Genomic DNA, 19,366 nt, shown 5'->3' with positions numbered 1-19,366 from the left:
AAAGTGGTTTCCTGAGATGGAATCTACTCCTGGTGAAGATGCTGTGAAGGTTGTTGGAAAAACAACAATGGATTTAGGAATTACATACGCTTAGTTGACAAAGCAACCACAAGGTTTTCAGAGTATTGAATCCAATTTCGAAAGAAGTTCTACTGTGGTTAAAATGCTATCAAACAGTATTGTCTCTGTAGAGAAATCGTTCATGAAAGGAAGAGTCAGTCAATGCAGCAAACTTCATTGTTGTCTTATTTTAAGAAATTGCCACCGTCACCCCAGCCTTCAGCAACCACTACCCTGATCAGTCAGCAGCCATCAACATCGAGATGCGACCCTCCACCTGCAAAAAGATTACCACCTGCTGAACGCTCAGATGATGGTTGGCAATATTTAGCAATAAAGTATTTTTAAATTAAAGTATGTATTTTTTAGACATAATGCTACCATGCATTTAATATACTACAGTAGAGTAAACATAACTTTTATATGCACTGCAAACCCCAAAATTCATGTGACTCACTTTATTGTGGTGGTCTGGAGCCAAACCCCTAATATCTCAGAGGTGTGCCTGTATTTGCTCTGTCACTTCCTACAACTGAGCATGTGGGATTGGGTTTCTAGTCCTCACAAAGGTCCCTCACTAGAATACCTTCAAGGTTGGACTAAAGGGCTGAATTTAATTTCTAACACTCGAATCCGAGTCAGTCATTGCTCTTAGCTGAATTACTATCTTTCTCTAAGAGTGTTTGGCTGTATTTCGTTAGGGAAGTCTAAACTATTTTCTGATGTGTAGTAGAATAAATGAATTAAATTTAAATTCTGTTCTCAAACTTTAAAATAATTTATTAGTATTTTATTAATTACTTTATTAAACGGTGACTGCCTGCACATTGTGTAGAAAAAAGCAGCTTATTTATCTCTTTGGATCTATTTCGTTAATTTCTGCCTGTTGGGGAAGGATTTCTTTTAATCAGATATTTAAACTTCTCCTCCACCTCTACTCTCTGTCAGAAGTTTTTTATTTTTAATCACAAATCTAACTCTTCCCTATCCATTCTTCCATCAATAATGCTCAGAAATTACATGTGCTTTTGCTAAATTCTGAAATTAACAAATGCACAATATAACCTCTTCTGGCACCAGAGAATGGACTCCTACACAATCTACCTTTTCTTCGTCAAAAGAACCGTGGGCTGGGTGGCTTCTAAACCACAGACATTTATTTCTCACAGTTCCGGAGGCCGGCAGTCTGAGATCAGGGTGCCAGCACGGTCAGGTTCTGGTGAGAGCCCTCTTCTGGCTTGCAGACTGTCGACTCTAATTTTATCCTCACGTGGCAGGAAAGAGGGCAAGAGAGCTTCCTGGAGTCCCTTTTTCAAGGGCATTAAGCCCATTCACGACGGCTCCCCGCATGGGCTAAGCACCCCACAAGGCCCCATCTCCTCCTCCCCTCACATAGGGGTTGGGATTTCCACATAGAAACTGGGGGAGGGACATAAACATTCTGTCCACAGCACACCCCGAAAGAAGCCACTTCCCGCTCCACAGGTAACCGTGCCATCTCAGATCACAGGTGCCAGGGCACACGATAGACTTTTATGTTCCTGTACCACCAGCCTGCCTCCCCTAGTGCAGAGCATGGACTGTGCCACCTCATAGTGACAGTGACAGGCAGCCGTGGCCCTCCCTGCCTGCCTGTCTGGCTCCAGGATGCTGAGAGAGGAACACACTCGAGTCTTGAAGAGCAGTGGAGAACATTTCCTTGATGGCACTCTCTGGAAAAAAAGCCAAAATGCATTTCTTTTCATGAATGCAGAAAACTCACATTGAAACTAGTTCTGAAAAATGTTTATTACGCCACAAATGCACTGTCCTCTATACACTTTAGCTGAAGTTCTTTACATATTCAACCGTCTTTTATCTTCACAAGGATGTACGGAGTCCCTCCTGTGACCCTTGCCTACTTTTGCAACTTCCTGGCACAGTTCGGGAAACATGCCACAGACGAGCGTGCAGGCCATGTGGTGAAATGGAAAGCAAGCCGGATGGTGAGTCGGCGGGCCTGGTCTGGAGGCCCCGGCAGGTCACTCCACTTCTCTGGACTTGTGCTTCCCTCTCCGAGGTCACCGAGGTCCTCTGGGCCTTCTTCAACTGTCTGCAGGGTCATAAGGAACACAGATTCTCTGGGCTCTCATGGAACTCTATTTTCACTCCCATGGGGCACTTCTGACCGTCTGCCTTTCTTCAGAGTCAGCTTCCAGGTATCTGTCACCTTCATGAGGTCAGGAGACTCTTCAGAAAAGGGATCACATTTTAGACATAGAAAAATCTAACAATGGTGGCCATCTTCACATTCACGGACAGACTGACATCTCAACTTAAGGCCTTCCTCCCATGTACTGTTTTTAAACCTGCAGTGTCTAGTTTAAGAGAGCGTCTGCTTTAGCACGCTGTATTTTTCATCATCTCCGTTGACTAACTCAGTATTTTGTGGGATTCTGCAAAGATCACAACGAGTATTCTCCATCCTCTTAGCAAGCGGGAGCCATACCACCACCCACTGGAGGCTCCTTCTCTGTGTGTCACTGGGGCCTCCAGAGTGCAGACACTGTCTTTGAAGCATGTGCATATATTTTAGTTACACTAAGATCTTGAAACTTCATTTTCACATACAGTATTTTCAGGCATTTACCAAGTAGACAAAGTACTAGGTTGATATCATTGCACTGATGAAATATTAATATCATTGATAAGGCGGGACAATGTAGCTGACTTTATCAGACTCATACCATTTGCATGAAAAGGCTGAGTTTCTTTGGCTCTTTGTTCATTCAAGTGCACTGAATTCCTATTTGGATAGACTTAGGCATTGTGTTAATCTGTCAATAAAATCTTACACTGTCCACAGTGTTTTGCAAACTGATTTAGGTTTTGGACTACAACAACTGGCCATTGGTAGAAATATACCATATATACACATGGAGATTACAAAAATACATTTTATTTATAGCTGATTTTCTTTTAAGTAACAAAAAACTAACACTATGAAAGATCAACCAGCATACCAAAAGGACACTACCTAATATCATCTGAACAAGAGATCTGTTTGGGGATTTCATGACACATCATCTCCAGAACATTCCAGAAAGGGCAATTTGCCATTGGGAAATAAAAAACAGCTTCTTTGAAAAGTCTGTGCTTTGACAGTTTGACTCTCCCACTCTAATCAGTTCCATTCCTACTCTTCTCTCAATTTTCAAATTTCCACCTTCTTCTCTCAATAAAGACCAAAGAAACTCATGAAGAGAATGGAAAGATGGGCTCAGAGGGAATGGATGCAAGCTGAAGCTGGATGGGTCACGGGGGAAGGCAGGACATGACCTCACTCTCCAACAGACACCAAGAAAGCACCCGACACTGAGCACAGCTCCCAAAGTGGGTGAGGGAAGAAACACGGTGTCCCCTCCCCTGGGCTCCCTGAAGTCAGTAGCTGTTTGCTTCTGCGTGTGGTGTCTCGGGGCTGCAAGGCAGTGTCCACCCAGAGCTCTGGGGGCCGGCTCGCCACGCCAGGGAGGGTGATTTACAACATCACGGTCCCAAGGTCAGAAGCCTGTCATTTCGGCACATGTCCTCCTGTGTCTATCAACTACGGGGAGGAGGGTGGGAGGGGACTGGCTAGCTCCATACGCCTTTAAAAATGTTATTTACATTAAAACGTAAATCAATAGATTTTTCTACATTCAGAAGCTTCTATAAACAGAGGCTGCAGCCTGGGGAGACTGGATCCACTGGTCCGCTTCTAATAGGCATCAATGACTATTTCCTTTCGTACCACTGGGCAGCACATGCTGGATGTTATTGTTGAAGAGACAGAGGTTTTCTTGTAAAAGTCAATGTGTCTATTATCCCAAAAAAGAGAGAAGCTTCGTTCTCAGGCCTTCTTCATTGCAGGGCAAAGAAAAACTGTTTATTCTTTTGTAGGATCCTAAAAGCTCTTAGCACCGATTCTCTTTCAGTTGGAGCCCAACTTGCAGAATACTCTGTTTCCAAATTGACAACACCTTTTCAAAAACCTGTCAACACAAATCCACCACTCCCTCTCATCTTCTCTCTTTCTTGGCCTTTGTTGAATTAATAGAGGGGAAAAAAGAGTCAGGACTATTTATAGGTGAAGTCATTGACAGTACTGATTTTCATCCAATTTATTTGACTTTGAATATGAACCTTTAAAAGAAAAGGACTCAAGTTTCTTGGCTGGAGTCAGTGTCTCCCTTAGAGACCAGAGGTGATTCGAAGGATGACAGTCATGGCTGAATGAGAGTACAGTCTGGTGCTTAATCACACGCCTGCATTGCCTTGAACACAGAAACAGAGTTAACATGCAGAGGTCACCGAAGATAGAGCTATGTTCTCCCCCTTCTGGTGATTTATTAAAATGTGGCATTGGACAGGAATCTGCAGATGAGTGAGTGTCTCTCGTGACTAAGGCTCCAGAGGGAAATACACCCACACTTTGAACATCTAATATAACAGAGTATCAAACATATGGTCCCATGTGGGACTTCTTGACAATCAGTTGAATCAGCCGAGAATCCAGTTGTTCAAGAGTCTCCTCTTTCCCAGAAGCCCCACTGTTCACTTTTTTAGAAACCAAGGCTGAGAAAGACTCACGCATCGTCTGTCTCCAGTCCTATCACGCCAGGCTGGAGAAACCCAAAGACTATTTCCTCTGAGTCTGGAAGTCCCACGGGGCTAAGGCATTAAACCTGGAACTCAAACATGTCTGTCTGTTTCTTGGCCAGCTTGGCCACCTCTTCCCGGATGGCCTTCACGAGGGCAGCCGTGGAGATGTTGGTCAGGGGTGTGTCAGACGGGTCGTTCTCCGCCAGGCTCTGCTGCGAGGCTGCCGTGGAGGGCACCGGGGCCTGCTCCAAGCTGGGGTGCAGGCCGGCTGGCTGGCTGTACTGGCGAGGGAGCCTGGAGGGTGAGTTCTGCTGACATCGGGACCGGGGGTAAGCCTCGATATAGCCCGGGAGGGGGACCTGGAGAGGACAACGGGAGAGAAGACAAGGGCCTGGGGTCAGGAGGGGCTCAAGTCATAGGACACACTCATTATCAGAAGCAGGAGGGGATTGGAGATGATAAAGAGACTTGGAAGAAAATGAAGGCCATGCACCATTGTACAGATACAAAAGCTGGACTCTGGAAAATAGGTGATTTGGACTCACCAGATATGCTGGTTGCAATGAATTAAACAGGTGTTTTAAACCTGGTGCAAACAGTTGGCACATACCTGAACCTACATCTGACCTATCTGAACCTTCTTTTTTAATATAAACACCATCCAGCCAACAGAAGTGTCGTTCTCTAAGGACCGCAAAGGACTCACAGGGATTTCCCACTGATGATAGCAGCTAACACTGAATGAATCTGGTGTTGAGGGCCGTCCAAATGTGATCTCAGTTAATTTTCAAAGCAACAACCTACGAGGTAGGTGTTTTTGTCCTTATTTTACAGAAGAGGAAACTGAAGCAAGCAGTGTCACAGTCGAAGGTGACACAGCTGACAAGCCACTGAGACACACTGGCTCCAATGCTGATGGTTAGTCACTGCACTATAATGTCATAATCTTGGTTGCTTGAAAAAATTCTCTCTTTTCATTAGAACTGGAAGATACACAGTTCTGTGCTTTCATACATGAATATTTCTAGTGGTAAGGGCAGGGCAATGATTTGGAATTCAGGATCGACTTTCCCACAGACGTGGTGCCGCACACTAACTCGCAAAAAGCCTGTATATCCTACAGTGTCTGCTGCAACACTGCGAGGCAAGTGCCCACGGATGACGTAGGCACAGGGGTGCTGCAGGGAATGGGACACACGGGGGGAGTCAGGTGGCTTTCTGGGAGAAGCAGCGTAGCTGAGTCTGGAAGACGAAGAGGCTGATTCAAGGGAGACAAGGTGACAGGGGCATTCCCAGCAGAGGGAAAAGCAATGCTGAGGCTCGGTGGTCCATAGAGGATGGGGCACCCAGGGAGGTTCAGTGAGCTGTTCTGACCAGGGAGGGTGTGCGGGGTGTGGGAGGAGCTCAGGAAGGCAGGCAAGGCCAGGCTAGAAAGCCACTATGGATTTTCTATGGAGTGCTTCTGAAGAATACAGCATGTTTCCATTCTTTACGGAGATGCCTGTTGGGGCTCTGAAGATGCAGCGGGATGCAGTTGGGATGATTCTGAGATTCTGGGTGGGTGACTGTGGAGCAGGAAAGCAGGCCCTTCCCAGTTCCTGCCAGATGTCCTGACAACCCCTCCTGAGAAGCCTGGCCGGGGAGCCGCGCATGTGGTCAGCAGAGGATGGGGCTGTGTTTTAGGAAGGATGCTCTAGGGGTGGGCCCCCTGGAGGCCAAGAGGAGACGAGTTCTGGGGCTACCTCAGTGGGCCAGGTGAGAGCCGGTGAGGACCCGAGTGAGGGAAGAAGTGGTGGGATGGATGTCCCAGAGTTGGGGGCTTTCATTTCCCCATAAGACCTGGCAAAGAAAGACAAAGTGGCAAATAGGTGTTAATGGTGGTCTTTGTACACGAGGGCTGGCTTATTTCACACGCATCTTAGAGGAAAATCAGAGTCAGGCTGTCTGAGTCCTTGGGCTGCGGAAGCCAGGAACGCACAGGTGACTGGGGATAACAGAGCGCCAAGGTCAGGACAGGGGCCCAGCCTGTCAGGTCTCAGCTCATCTCCCTTCCTTCTGGGAGACCTTCCCCAGCCTTGTAGTAGCCAAGGGCTCCCTGTAGGGTGCGTCTGTGCACTTTCTCTAGGTCATTGCTCATAATGCCATCACCTGTCTCAGGCATCCACCCAGTGAAGGCAGAACTGTGTCTCACCTGCTTATTACTGGGCACCGGTGCCCAGAATTGTGCATCGTACACAGGAAGGAGTGTCTCAGAACCTAGGGTTCTGAGCAGCACAGACTGAAATCATGACCATCCGGGGCCATATGTTTGTGAAGGAAGCTGCCACATACCCTTTCACTGCATTTCAAGTTCAGCTGCAGCTGAGAGTCAGTGTGAAAATCTTGAGACTGCTCAGCTCTGCAGCATTAAGCATCTTGGTACTGGTGGCTGGGACAGGCCAGGGACACCTGACTCCACTGAAGTGGCCTCAGGGTAATATTCAGAAGCGGGACAAATGAGCAGATGGGACACTCTTCCTCCCTTGTGGTAGATGCAGGCTGCTGCATCACACCTTGCCGGCCAAAATCCAGGCTGGCAACCACTATTCCTTCCCTGGCCAGTGTCCATGGCGGGTATCACCTATTGATCACAGCACACTTTCCCGCTGAGCCTGGGAGTCCCATGCCAATCCTTCTCCATCCGGCACCAAGGATGAAATCTATTTGTTAAGCCAAGTCCAGGTGATTTTACACAAGCTAGCTCTTTATGTCTGGATAACTGGGATCAGGAAGGTCAGATATCCAAATGATGGTAAGGGCTGTTTTCTTCTCACACAGATGTGGAGGGTGAACATTTCCCCAATGGAGGATCTTTCTCAAGCTGACGACTGGTCCCTTTGAGCCTCCTGTGCTTTCACTGTGAGAAAGCCCCTGACCTCCCCTCTTGGTTCCTGACTGCCGTGCTCCACGCATGGGCACGCTGCCCTGCTTCTCTCCAGGTGGTAACTGGGCTCCAGGAAAGACCCATTTAGGCTGCAGCAAGCATTTTCCTTGTAAAAACAACTAATAGGAAACCAGCTCTCCCCCACACTGGGGGGTGGCATGGCGATCAAGTCATCCCGTCTGGAAGGTTAGGTTTTGATTTGCTGGGTTCCTCTTCCTTCACTTTTAAGGCAACATGAACCCAAAGGTATCTGGATGTCACCACAAGCTTGGCTAAGTTATCATCTGTAAGTATCATCCTGAGGACAATGGCCTAGGTTTTGTACATACTTCTGCTGACTCCTGCAAGGTACCCAGGGAACTCTGCACGCAGAGGGTGAGCCGACAAAGCTGCAGGTTTACTGCCTAATCAGCACAAGTTAAGTATCATCTACTTCCTGAAAAGTACTTAGACTGCAAGTGGAACCATGGAGTCAAACTCTGAACTGATCAACTCACACCCAGTGACTTCAGCTGTTTGGAATAGTGGCACATGACAAAGGAAGCAAAAAAGGCCCACAGACAAGCAAAACAGATGCCATACACACCCACAGTAAGATCTTCAGACTTCACAGTAGGGAATCCCTCTCGTTACTCACTTAGAGCTTATTTACTCCAACTCTACAACCACTTCTAATGAGCGCAGACATGCCTCATTTGCAGATAACAGCATATCGGGAAAAGCATATTGAAGGGTGAGTATATCTCTGACAGTGGGGACCTTGGCAACAATACAAGGTGTGAGCTGGGAGCAAGATCAGAGAAAGAAAAACCGTATTAAGCCTCGTAATAATTCCAAAAATTATAGTAGCTTAAAGATGTTTGATGTAGGGGCAATAATCCTACAAACCATCAGCGTCCATCTTATAAGTGTCGGTTAGTATACAGTGAGGCATAATAATGATGCTGAATAATTTGTTAAAGACAAATTAACTTACATTCCTCTTTTAAAGGAGGAGGAAAGATTTCATTAATTCCAGAATTTTAAAATTCAAGATGCATATATTTTGAAGTATTTTGGAAACTAAAGGGGTAAGCTTTCATCATTAGGAGTATCAGTATAAGGAGGGTAGTTTTACCCCAATGTCTTTTAAATGTGGCAGCACTACAATAAGAACAGTCACCAGCACTGAGGTTGAAAGGAACCTGCAGTAGTAGCAAGGATGGACCTCCGGGGTTTGGACAGAGAGAAAAGATGACCCAGGTTTTGGGCATCAACGTGTTTCCTAAATTGAGGATGTATTTCAAATGCTGAGACCAAACCCTAAAATGACATACAGCTCCAGGGGGCCCTCAGGTTCAGCCTAGGAAGACAGCCTGCCTTTCTCGTCCATGATGGATGGTCTCACACAGGGACTGGGACAACCCACTCCAGAGACCATCATTGTGCTATTTTTGTTTGCTTGTTTTTCGTTTTTTTGTTTTTCATTTGGCAGCCCTTGACAGGTGACTCAGAGTGTGAATATCCAGGTTCATCTGGTTGCTGCTCCCCTCTGGTCCAGGCTGGGCCAGGCCCACTGTGCCATAAACTCCTACTTGGATAATGAAGGTAATGAAGGAAGAAATCAAGGGACCTTGTCAAGATAGTCTTCAGCTGGAAGACAGGCAGAGCGCCTTAGGATCTGCATCCAAAGTAATTCAGTCCTGGGTTTCTAATACTTCACTTTCTGATATTTCATCTAAAATGTTCACAGTATTTTAAAGCTGAAAGGAACAAATTTAGTAAAGGCTTTGGAGCCAGACAGATGCAGGTTTGAATGCTGGGCTTAGCACTTTACTAAGGCTGGGAGGTTTTAGACACATCGTGTCACCTGACTAGGCCTCAGTTTCCTCATCTGCTAAATGGGACACATCATGGGACTAATTATACCTACATGATAGGCTTTGTGAAGATTAAATAATACAAATAAAAAGTCTCACATGGTGTCTGGCACTCAGAAACTACTCCAAAAGTGGTAGTTATTATAAAAAGCTATCTGATTAAGGTTGCCTTCTAGGAAGAGGTGGAATCCGACCAGAAAGCAGTTCTCAAACTCCTCAAAGGACATCCCACTCACCACACTGGCCACACTGTCTCCGCTAACGGCTGACTTGAGCCACCTGGTTGGTGGGAGGGGGCCTGAGATAAGAAGACACTCAGTCTCAACCTCACATCCATTTCCTCCCTGAAGCGTGTCAAGCAGGTCAAGTCGTAAGGGAATCAGCGAGGGTCTCACCGAATCGGCCCACTGGCCCGGGAGCTCATTCTCTCCCGCGTAGGACATCCAGGCCTGGTTCCTGTAGGACGAGGGCGGCGTCGGGATGAAGTAGCCGGTAAAGCCGGGTCTGCTGGCAGCTGGGATGGCGAACACTGCCGGCACCGTATTGCCTGGCATGGAGGAGACGGACAGACAAGATTAGGCCAGTGCCTCGATCACGGGTGGACATGTACACAATGGGGGAAGCTGGGAAACAGGGGAGGACTCTGGCATCAAGGGAGGGCAGCACACCTCCACCTGCAGCCCCAGCCCTGCTCACCTGCCCAGACAGTAGTGAAGGCATCACCTGCTGTGACTCAGACCTGGCTTTCTAGAGAAGTCATGGCTCAACTCCCCTTGCCAAGTCTTCACCAACTCCCCCATCCCCGTCCCAACACCCCTGATCTGCTGGCAAGAGGAATTGACATCTTGGGGTCCAGGTGTTTTCCTCCCAGGAGGATGGTTTTTTTTTTTTTTAAAGAGCCAAGAAAAGGAACTAAAAGGATTGGATTTCACTGGCGGAATTTCTGAACACAGTGAATGCTTTAGTAATTGCTGACAACCGGGTGCTTGCAGTTTTAGTCTAAAAGCTATGGTTTGAATAAACTGAAAAACCCAGTAGGGTATGTTCAAATCTTGATGTTCATTTCAGCATTGTTCATAACAGCAAAAAACTGGTAAACAACCAATACGTCCCTCACTAGGGGATAGGATAAACCGGCATTTCATATAATGGAATACCATATGGCAGTGTAAACAAGCGAACTAAATCTATGTGTGTGTAGCAACCTGGTGAAAACAATGTTAAGTCAAGAAAACAAAGTACGAAAGGAAAGGTAAGCTTTATATCCTTTACGTAAATTTTAAATATATAAAGCATTAATATATACCGTTGTATGTGAATATATATTTAGTGAAAGGCTAACACCACTGAAGGACTGTGTTTCCCTCTGAGGAGAAGGGGAATGAGATGGTGGTAGATAGTTTAATGCTTTAAAGAGATAGATAATACTTTTTTTTTAAGGCTTGAAGTCTGGTAAAATGTGAACATCCATCCCGACTGTTATCTATCTTAATATTTTGTTCTACTTCAGATCTTTTTAAGAAATAAAGGCAGGAGTTCTTCTAGCCAGGGCTACTGCAGTCGAGGGGATGCAGGAACTCAGTCACATTGATTCCTGAGGGTGGCTTTGCGGGTGCGGGGCTGGGGCAGGGGGTGGGCTTCTTCCAGGCTTTCCTCCCCTCGCCCACCTGAGTAATTTAAAGCCGACTGATCCAACTGCGCCACGGACACGGGGCCTCTGGACACCTGCGCGAAGGAGGCGCTGTCGTGCAGCTGGGCGGGCTCGGGCCCCGCGGACTCGGCCATCCTGGTCTTGCTGCCGATGTCCGAGGTGGACCTGGGCGGGGAGAGGGGCCGCCTTAGTCGCCTCCCTGGACCGCGGGCGGGGTCCCCGGGGCAGGTCACCGCCGGGGGCCGCCTCGGCCTCCAAGAAGCCCTACGACGACGGCAGCGTCTTCAGGCCTGGATTTGCCCCCCGAAGAACAAAGGGGGCCAACACGCCCAGACCCGGAGCAGCCGTCGCGGTGGCCGGAACTGGAGTCATTTTTAGATATTCAAGGTCAGTGCTCCCCTGGGGGTGGCTCTCGTGTCTCTGGGGAGTAGAACACTTAATTTGCACATAAAAATGAGCCAAGCAATTAGCGCTGGGTCTCTTCTGGGGATGGTTGACCCGGCAGGTGATGACATCATCGGCAGCCAATGGGAAGGCTCCGTCCGGAGTGCGCTGCCGCTCCCCCTCCTGACACCGCGGCGGGAGACCCCGGGGGGCTGCAGGGCTGCAAGGCCTTTTCCTGCTGCTACTGGCAGGAAGCAAGAAGCCCAAGACCCTGGGAAGCTCAGGCTGCCCCCGGGAGCAGGAGCCTAAGCGCTTTCTAGGTACTATGACTGAGAAAACACTTGTTTTGTTGTTGTTGTTCCACAGGCAAGCAGAGAGTCTGGTCCCTTTAACACCTGTTTCCACTTAGTGCTCAGAAAGCCATGTAAGAAGAGGAGGCTGGGGAGGGGCTGGGGGCATGGCTTCTCCCCCTAGTATAAAGGGTTCTTTAGCCAGACCCTCTCTTCCCTTGGCAGAGACACTTTGGGCTCTCCTAAAATTAAAATGGAGGGAGGCAAGGCAGTCACAGCAGGTGGCAGGCTGCCAGCCCACAGGGCCACCCTCTGAGCACAGAAGCAGCTGTCACAGAGAATAACAGAGCCACAGCAAGGGAGTGGGATGGGGAGACAGTTCTGGGTACCAGCTACCGCCTCTCTCTGAACCCCAGTTTCCTACCTGAAAAATAAAAGGGGAGGATGATTCCATGTCGAAGGTTCCTCCCTGATTTAACCCTCTGGATTCATATGGAGGGCAGTGACCTCCTGATATTTGGCAAAGATGTCAGACAGTACGGAAGGACATGGGAGGAGACTGGTGGTTAAGAGAAGAAATGAGAAATAGGTGCTGGTCTTCAGCAAACGTACCTCAAATGACTGATGAAAAGCTCCTCAGAACCCTCAGGAGTAACTGACCCCCAGGGAAAGTCAAACACTGAAGCCGTGAGGATTTAACAACACACCATGGTGGGTGCTGGAGATTCAGTAGTGTGGGGTCTCCCTTCCTTTCTCCATCCCTCCTTCTCCTGTTTGCTCCCTCCCAGAGCCCTGCTTCCCACCATCTGCTCGTTTAGAAAACCATTCCAGGAAAATCCCTGGGTTGTGTTCCATACACTCAGCTGCCGTTGAGGACTCCCAGAACCATTCAGATCATTAGGCCATTGCCCTCAATTTGCAGATAAGGAAACAGGGGCCAGACAGGTGAGGCACCTTGCCTGGAGTTACACAGCAAGTTACTGGCAGGTTAGGAACTCTGGTCTGCTGCTTCCCACCCCACCGAGCTCAAATGGGGTCAAAGGGTGGTGTCTACACACAGCTTGGCATTCACAATCACTGGAAATGAGGGCAGGGTTGTTTTGGGGGAAAACTCATTTCTCTTCACCATTTTCACGAAGTCAGACCTATGGCCCACAAATGTGGTGTGATTAGCATGTTGGGGGAGGCTACAGCAGGAGGGTCTGGTACAGGTACAGCGACCTGTACGCACACGAGGGCATGGCTGTTTCCCCTGGCCCTGGATGTGATGACTTCCAACGTTTCCCAGTGCTCTTGGGGATTATTTCTTGTCTATTTGTACTTAAAATGTGCGCTTTTTGTATTATTACAGAGTAAAGAGAATGCTGAATATATGTTTCACAACGGACATATCTGGGTTCCTGTGCCTTCAGCCTCCCCATGTTGGAAGTCAAAAGTCAGGGTGAGAGTCCAGACACGCTGCTCCCTGGCCCCTCAGACCCCACCCCTCAATAACAAAGGGCCTTCTGGGTGCACACACCTGGCAGGAGGTGCCCGGATGAGGCAGCTGTTGGGATGACCTGAGCTAGGGTAATGTTTAGATGTTCAAGGTCAGGGTATGGGGCAGTTGACCTTGGGTTTCTTCAATTGTGGGTTCTATAAGACTTTCTATTTTAAGTGCTAAGACAGTAGGTCAACCCTCCGTGGCCCCTACTTCCTTCATGGTCCTCAGGGTGCCCCATGCATATGGTTGTCTATACAGGTAATGCATCCTGAATGGGGCAGAGCATGAAAAAAAATCTTGCAGGTTGGTGCACACAAGACCAAAACCTTTGCAAATATTCCAAACCAGGCAAAGAAAGGAATGTGTTACCGCCTGAGAGAAGCGACAGCCACCGGGCCAGTCCGCGGAGGTACAGGTGGAGGGGGAGAGCCCATGACCATTTCAGGAAGCTGGGAAAATCTGTAGGCCTGTGAAAGAGACAAGCACGTAGAGGGAGATGTGTTAAAACCTCGATGCCGATCAACACACAGGTTCTTCTCAATTTCAAAGAGAAGCAAACTTCTGAGAGTCAGACTTTCCTTCCTCAGACTTTTTCCTTTGATCTTCCTTAATATGTTCCCCCGGCCCCTTTTCTGTCTCATCTGCCACCACTCTCCCCTTTGCGGGGCCACAGCAGGCGGAGTCCTTCAGTTGTGCTTAGAATCCACCACGTGCTTTCCCACCTCAGGCTTTTGTACCTGCAGCTCCTTTCCCCTGGGATGCTTTTCTCCCAATTCTTCCCATGGCGCCTTCCTTCATTTCATTCATCCAGCCCCATATTCCCGTAAACCCTATTTAATCTAGCTCCATATTTTGTTTTATTTTTGTCATAGCAGTTGCCACTCTGGTATCATACTGTTGCTTGTTTATTATCTGCCACCAACTAGACCGTAATGAGGGCAAGAGCTTTGTTGTCCGCTGTATCCTTGCACCCGGAACAGTGCCTGTGATATCACGGACGAGCAGTAGATACTGGATGAATGGACGAATGATTGCGTGACTTACTTTCTCACTTATGGAAAGTGGGTTTAGTCAGGGAAAACGATGGGTTTGGAGTCAGGAAGTATGGGTGGAGGTCCTGGTTTGCTGGTGAATACACTTTATGTCCCTAAGCAAATCAGGTGACCTCTCTGGGCCTCAGTATCCTCTTCTGAAATGGGGACAAGGATGCCTTGCTCAGAGGGGTGGGTGCTGAGCTCAGGCAAGACAGTGTATGTCTAAGTATTTTGCGATCTATAAAGCACTATTTAAAGATAAGGGATCAGAACTGTCATAAAAGTGAAGACTTCAACATGGGAGGGAATAAAAGGAAAACAGCCAGAGACTGGATCAGAGAGCCAGGCCACAGCCTCCTTGAGCAAGAGAAAATCTAGATGTGCTCTCTGCAAAGAGGCAGCTTGGCTAGTGCTTCTCATTCGTTTTTTTCTTTAGGTATCACAGCCTGTCAGATCTCTTAAGGAACAAGATGACAGGACTTTCAACCTGAAGTCATCCAGACAAATAGTGGCAGCAGAGAGAATCCAATCCATAAACAGGATTCTTTAAACTGAGAGAGGTCTTTTCCCTCCAGCATTGTGGCAGACTACCTATTTGTAAGGGCCAACCCACTAAACAGCTAGATCCTGGGTAAAACGTACCTTTTAATGCACTGTAGAAATTGCAAGATGTAAGGAAAATCTTGAGGACTCTGTACCCACCCACCCCCTCCCCCATCTCAGCAAACTAACTATGAGCTGAAACCAGAAGTAGAAATAGTGAGCAGGCAGCAAACATAAAAGGTGGAGTTGCCTGGAAGACAAACGCCATACTGGCGATCAATTAAGATATCAAACCTTGGGACAGGGCCAGGTGAGGCAGGTGAAACTGAGACCCTCACAGCCAACCTGGAAGGGGTGAATATTGGCCCCTCCGGGGGGAGGGCGGGAACCCGGGAACCCTCCCAGGCTCAGGCAGAAGCAATTGTAAATCCTCTTTGAAAGAGAGTGCCCTAAATTAGGCTCTGGGGACTGGCACAGATTAAGAGGAAATTTCTTAATCAAATACAACACGCCAGAAAACATAAGAGAAAGTCAGTTGAAAATACAACAGATTTAGACCTTTAAGGACTTTAGAGTTTGAAATTTCCAGATACAAAACAGAAGGTAACAGGGTAAGAAATGTTTTAAGAAAATAATTGGCCAGAGAGAAACATTACCAGGAATGATCTGACAGATCTGAAAAAGAACAAACAGAACTTTTAGAAGTGAAACTCAATTACTGAAATAAGACACTCCATGTAGGGGAATTAAGTAATAGGTTCACCACAGATGATGAGAGAATAAACTAGAAAATGGAACTGAGGAGATTACTAAGAACAAAGCACAAAGAGATAAGGAGATAGGAAATACAAAAGAGAAGTAAAAGGTAACAGAGGATGAAATTAGAAGGTACAAAATACACCTAAAGAAAGTCCTGAAGGAGAAAAGCTAGAGAAAGGGGAGGCAATACTTGAAGAAGCAATGACTAAGACTTTTCCAGAACTGACAGAAGTCAATAAATTAATCATTTCAGGAAGTACAATGTATAACAAGAAGGCTATTAAATAAAATAAAACACACACCTCGATACACTGTAGTGAAATGGTAGGATACCAAAGGCAAACAGAGGATTTTCATAGCAGCCAGAGAAAAAAGGCATATCACCTATAAAGGGATGACGTTTAGACTGAAGATGACTTCTCAACAGCACCCAGAAGACCACGGAATGCAATGTGTTCAAAGAAAATAACTGTCAACCTGGAAGTGTCTTAGCAACAGTAACTTTCCAAGACAAGAATGAAAACAAGCATTTGCCCAGATCTAGGGGGCAGACTGAATTGATGTGGAAAGGTACAGCACCATGCTTCATCTCCGTTCTTAGCATCAGGAAACTATCTACACACACTAAGGTAGTGCTCAGGGAACCCAAATCTTAAACTCGGCTGGATCCTAACCTCCTTGGGCTTCAGCGAGCGTGTCTATCTCATCCTGGCCCTCCTACCTTTGCAAACAAAGTGCTTTGCACCTAACAGTGCTAGACAGCTACTCGTTGAATAAATGTTGAGTGAGGAGTCAAGAGACCCAGGCTTTCAGCCTGATTCAGCCATTCACGTTCTGTGGACATGTCATTCAATCTCTCCGCACCTCTTTTTTGTTTTGTTTTTTGTTTTCTTTGTGAAATAAGGCATTAGAGCAGCTCATGGGCTTCCAAACATTTCTTTAGCCAAGAACCCATTCTGACATAACCCAAATACAGAACCAGATTAAAGGAGAACTTCTCTGGTTGAAGTTGGGGGTGGGGGTGACTGGGTGAAATTGGCCCTTTGCTTACCTGCATGATGACACCCAGGGGGGCCCCCATAACCCTATGGTTGTGCAGAGTTTGAAAATCTTTGTGCTGGATGTCCTTCCAGCTTTGCATTCCATTATCATCAATAAATCAGCAAATAAGGACATGCCTTTCCCCAAATAGAGAAAGGGGTTTAGAGCTCCTCTTCTCTTTTTTGGCCTCTCATGCTATCAGTAGAGGTGGCAGACCATGTATTTTTATCCCTGGTTCTTGGAAGGCTTATTCCATAGTCAACGCAGTTTTCCAGCCAAGAAAACACTTTCTATGCCTGTGTCTGTCTTATAACAGTTCACCGAAGAACTGATTAAAAGTTCTGAACTTTTGACAAGTACCAAGGGAATTTCCTTCTTTGGACGATTTTTCTAGATACAAAGCAAAACTGCACAGGAGATCAGACAGTCCCCTTTGAGCTGTATCCTCAGGGCTCCCGGGCAGCCACAGGGGCCACGTGAAAAGCAGAAAGGCCACCTGTGCCCTGTGCTCGAGGGCTGAGGGACTCCCCCCACCAGTGTCTTCCTGCCTCCCCCTGTGCAGTTTTCCCACGGCTCTCAGTCCTCCTGGATTCACATCCTCGCTCCTCTTTCCATGTGTTTGGAACCTGGTTCCCCACTGGCTGCTTTGTGACTGGGATCCCACTGGAAGTGATTGCTCAAAACTGTTACCCGGCTCCAAGTTCCCAGTGGCCATGAGGTGCCCAGACATTATCTTTTGGGAACCCTGTTCTCTGGCCAGAAAGGAGATCAGACACTCAGAACCAAAGGCAGTCTGTAAGTAGGTCTCATGTCTCCAAAATGGAAGGAGCCTGTTTAGGACAAGAATAGGCCCTTCTTTGGGCTCAGAAGTTTGTATAAGTAGAAGGGAAGAATGTGACCACAGTCTGCTCAAAGTTTCAGTCCCCATGTCCCTGGGGAAGGGGTGGGGAGGTGGGTCAGGGCCACTCCTTCTAGGGACCCCAGAGGGAGAATCAGCCCAGGTGAGCCCCACTGTGTGCCAGAACCCTCCTTGTGTGTGCGCAGCCATCCAGAGGAGGATCTCGTCGAGATCAACTTCAGGGGTAACAAGCCAGGGGTGAAAGGTCAAAGGGGGTAGCCTGCAGCTGGAGGAATAGGTCAGGGGGTGTCAGGCTTTGCACTGGTGGGAGAATGAAGACTGATGGGCCAAAGTCACCCGCCCCTTATCAGAGACCCTTGTCCAGTCCAGCCCCCGGTCAGAGTAGAAGTGCCCGTCTTCCCATTCCTGCCCGCAAGCCTGGCCTCCATTGCTTGGTGCCCCGTCCACTGCCCTGTGCTGACCCTGAGAACACTGCTCCGGGCAGAGCAAGTGTCCACCTAAGTCCACGTGCAGCTGTGGATAACTTTACATCCTGGGGCAGGAAGCAGAATCTTCCAGAGGATAGTTCTTATTTAGTTGAAAACAGAGGACGTGGTCATGGAAGATGACTCCCTGGTGAAAACCCAGTGCTTCTCTTGACCTGTCAGCTCACCAAGAGTTACTGATAGAGCAACCCTGTGGCTTCCAAGGCCCTGGGAATCACAGATCAAGCTGGAAAGAGCCGGAGACACTGAGACCACACCCCTTACCTTAACACAGGGGGACACTGAGGCCCAGAGAGGTGAACTGGCTTATCCAAAATCACACAGCCAATTAAGGGCGCTGTCTCACAATTCTGAGCTAAGGGTGGCGTGGTGCGGAGGGCCTGGGTTTGGAATCAGACAAAACTGGGGTTGATCCTGGCTTGGTCCTTGCCAGCTGTGTGACCTCAAGCAACTCACCTTCTCTGCACCTGCTTTCTCGTTAGGTGATGAAAGTAACAGTATCATACCCCCATTTCAAAGGCTGTCTGAAAGACTCATTTTATATGTTACTGTAATATCTGACACTCAGTAGGTACTGAATTAGTGATATTCTCTTCCTGCTGATACAGGATACTATTTTGATATAGTAATTATAGAAGCCAAGACTTTGCCGCCACGGTTCCTTGAATCCAGGGCCCTCCCCTTGCTCCAAGCAGGGAAGGAAGGCCACAGCCAGGAAAGATGGCCCAAGAGCCAACTCTTATTGGCATGTTAAAAGCCAAAGCTATTGAACTGCAAGAGCTGAGGATTCTGAATATCAAAAACATAAGCCCTTAAAGCACTCAGGCCTAAGGCTGATGCCAAAACAAGAGATTTGGGAGAAGTGAGGAACAGTTAGATCACTCTGCTCCTAGATTAAGTAAACACCCTTCAGGTAAGAAGGCGAGGAGAGCTGGAGCGAGGCAGGAGAGCTTAGATGCTGATGGATCTGGAGAAAGGGCGCTGTGTCCTGCCTCAATCTGGGAGCACAGGGGGAGGTGGAGGACAGAATAAATGTAAGGAAGATGCCAGAGAGGGCAGAGGGGACAGGATGTGTGTGTGTGATTGTGTGTGTGACAGAAGGAGACAGAGAGGAAGGAGGGCGGGGTCTGGAGACAACTTGTGAGCAGGAGGACCTGAATACAGCTGTGCTCTACCTGGACTACCACCTGGAAGCAAGATGGAAACAAGGAATTCTCTGGGACGCATTCTCAGAGAACAAAGTAGGACCAAGTACTGGAGCCTTCTCCCCACCCCCTGACCATGCTTTGCACCATGTAGCCCCTCCCCCTCCCCCAACCCCCCCCCCCACACACACTCTTAACCCAGAGATGGGGACAGGGACCCTGAACTGACT

General features: G+C 47.9%; 1 protein-coding gene across 1 annotated transcript in view; it reads right to left on the bottom strand.

Annotated features, from left to right (window-relative positions):
• Nucleotides 1-1,823: 1,823 nt before the first annotated feature.
• KIAA1549L (KIAA1549 like) overlaps nt 1,824-19,366 on the bottom strand; it is a 239,186-nt gene continuing 221,643 nt past the window's right edge. The window contains exons 18-21 of the mRNA XM_072969762.1: nt 13,640-13,737; nt 11,130-11,278; nt 9,858-10,009; nt 1,824-5,039 (exon numbers count right to left, since the gene is read on the bottom strand). Of these exons, the coding sequence (XP_072825863.1) occupies nt 4,758-5,039; nt 9,858-10,009; nt 11,130-11,278; nt 13,640-13,737 (681 nt within the window). The 3' untranslated portion in view covers nt 1,824-4,757. The remainder of the gene's footprint in view (nt 5,040-9,857; nt 10,010-11,129; nt 11,279-13,639; nt 13,738-19,366) is intronic.

The sequence above is a fragment of the Vicugna pacos genome, chromosome 10, assembly GCF_048564905.1.
Source record: "Vicugna pacos chromosome 10, VicPac4, whole genome shotgun sequence".
Lineage (NCBI taxonomy): Eukaryota > Metazoa > Chordata > Mammalia > Artiodactyla > Camelidae > Vicugna > Vicugna pacos.
The sequence above is the reverse complement of the archived record's forward strand: the minus strand, read 5'-3'. Positions and strand labels throughout refer to the sequence as shown.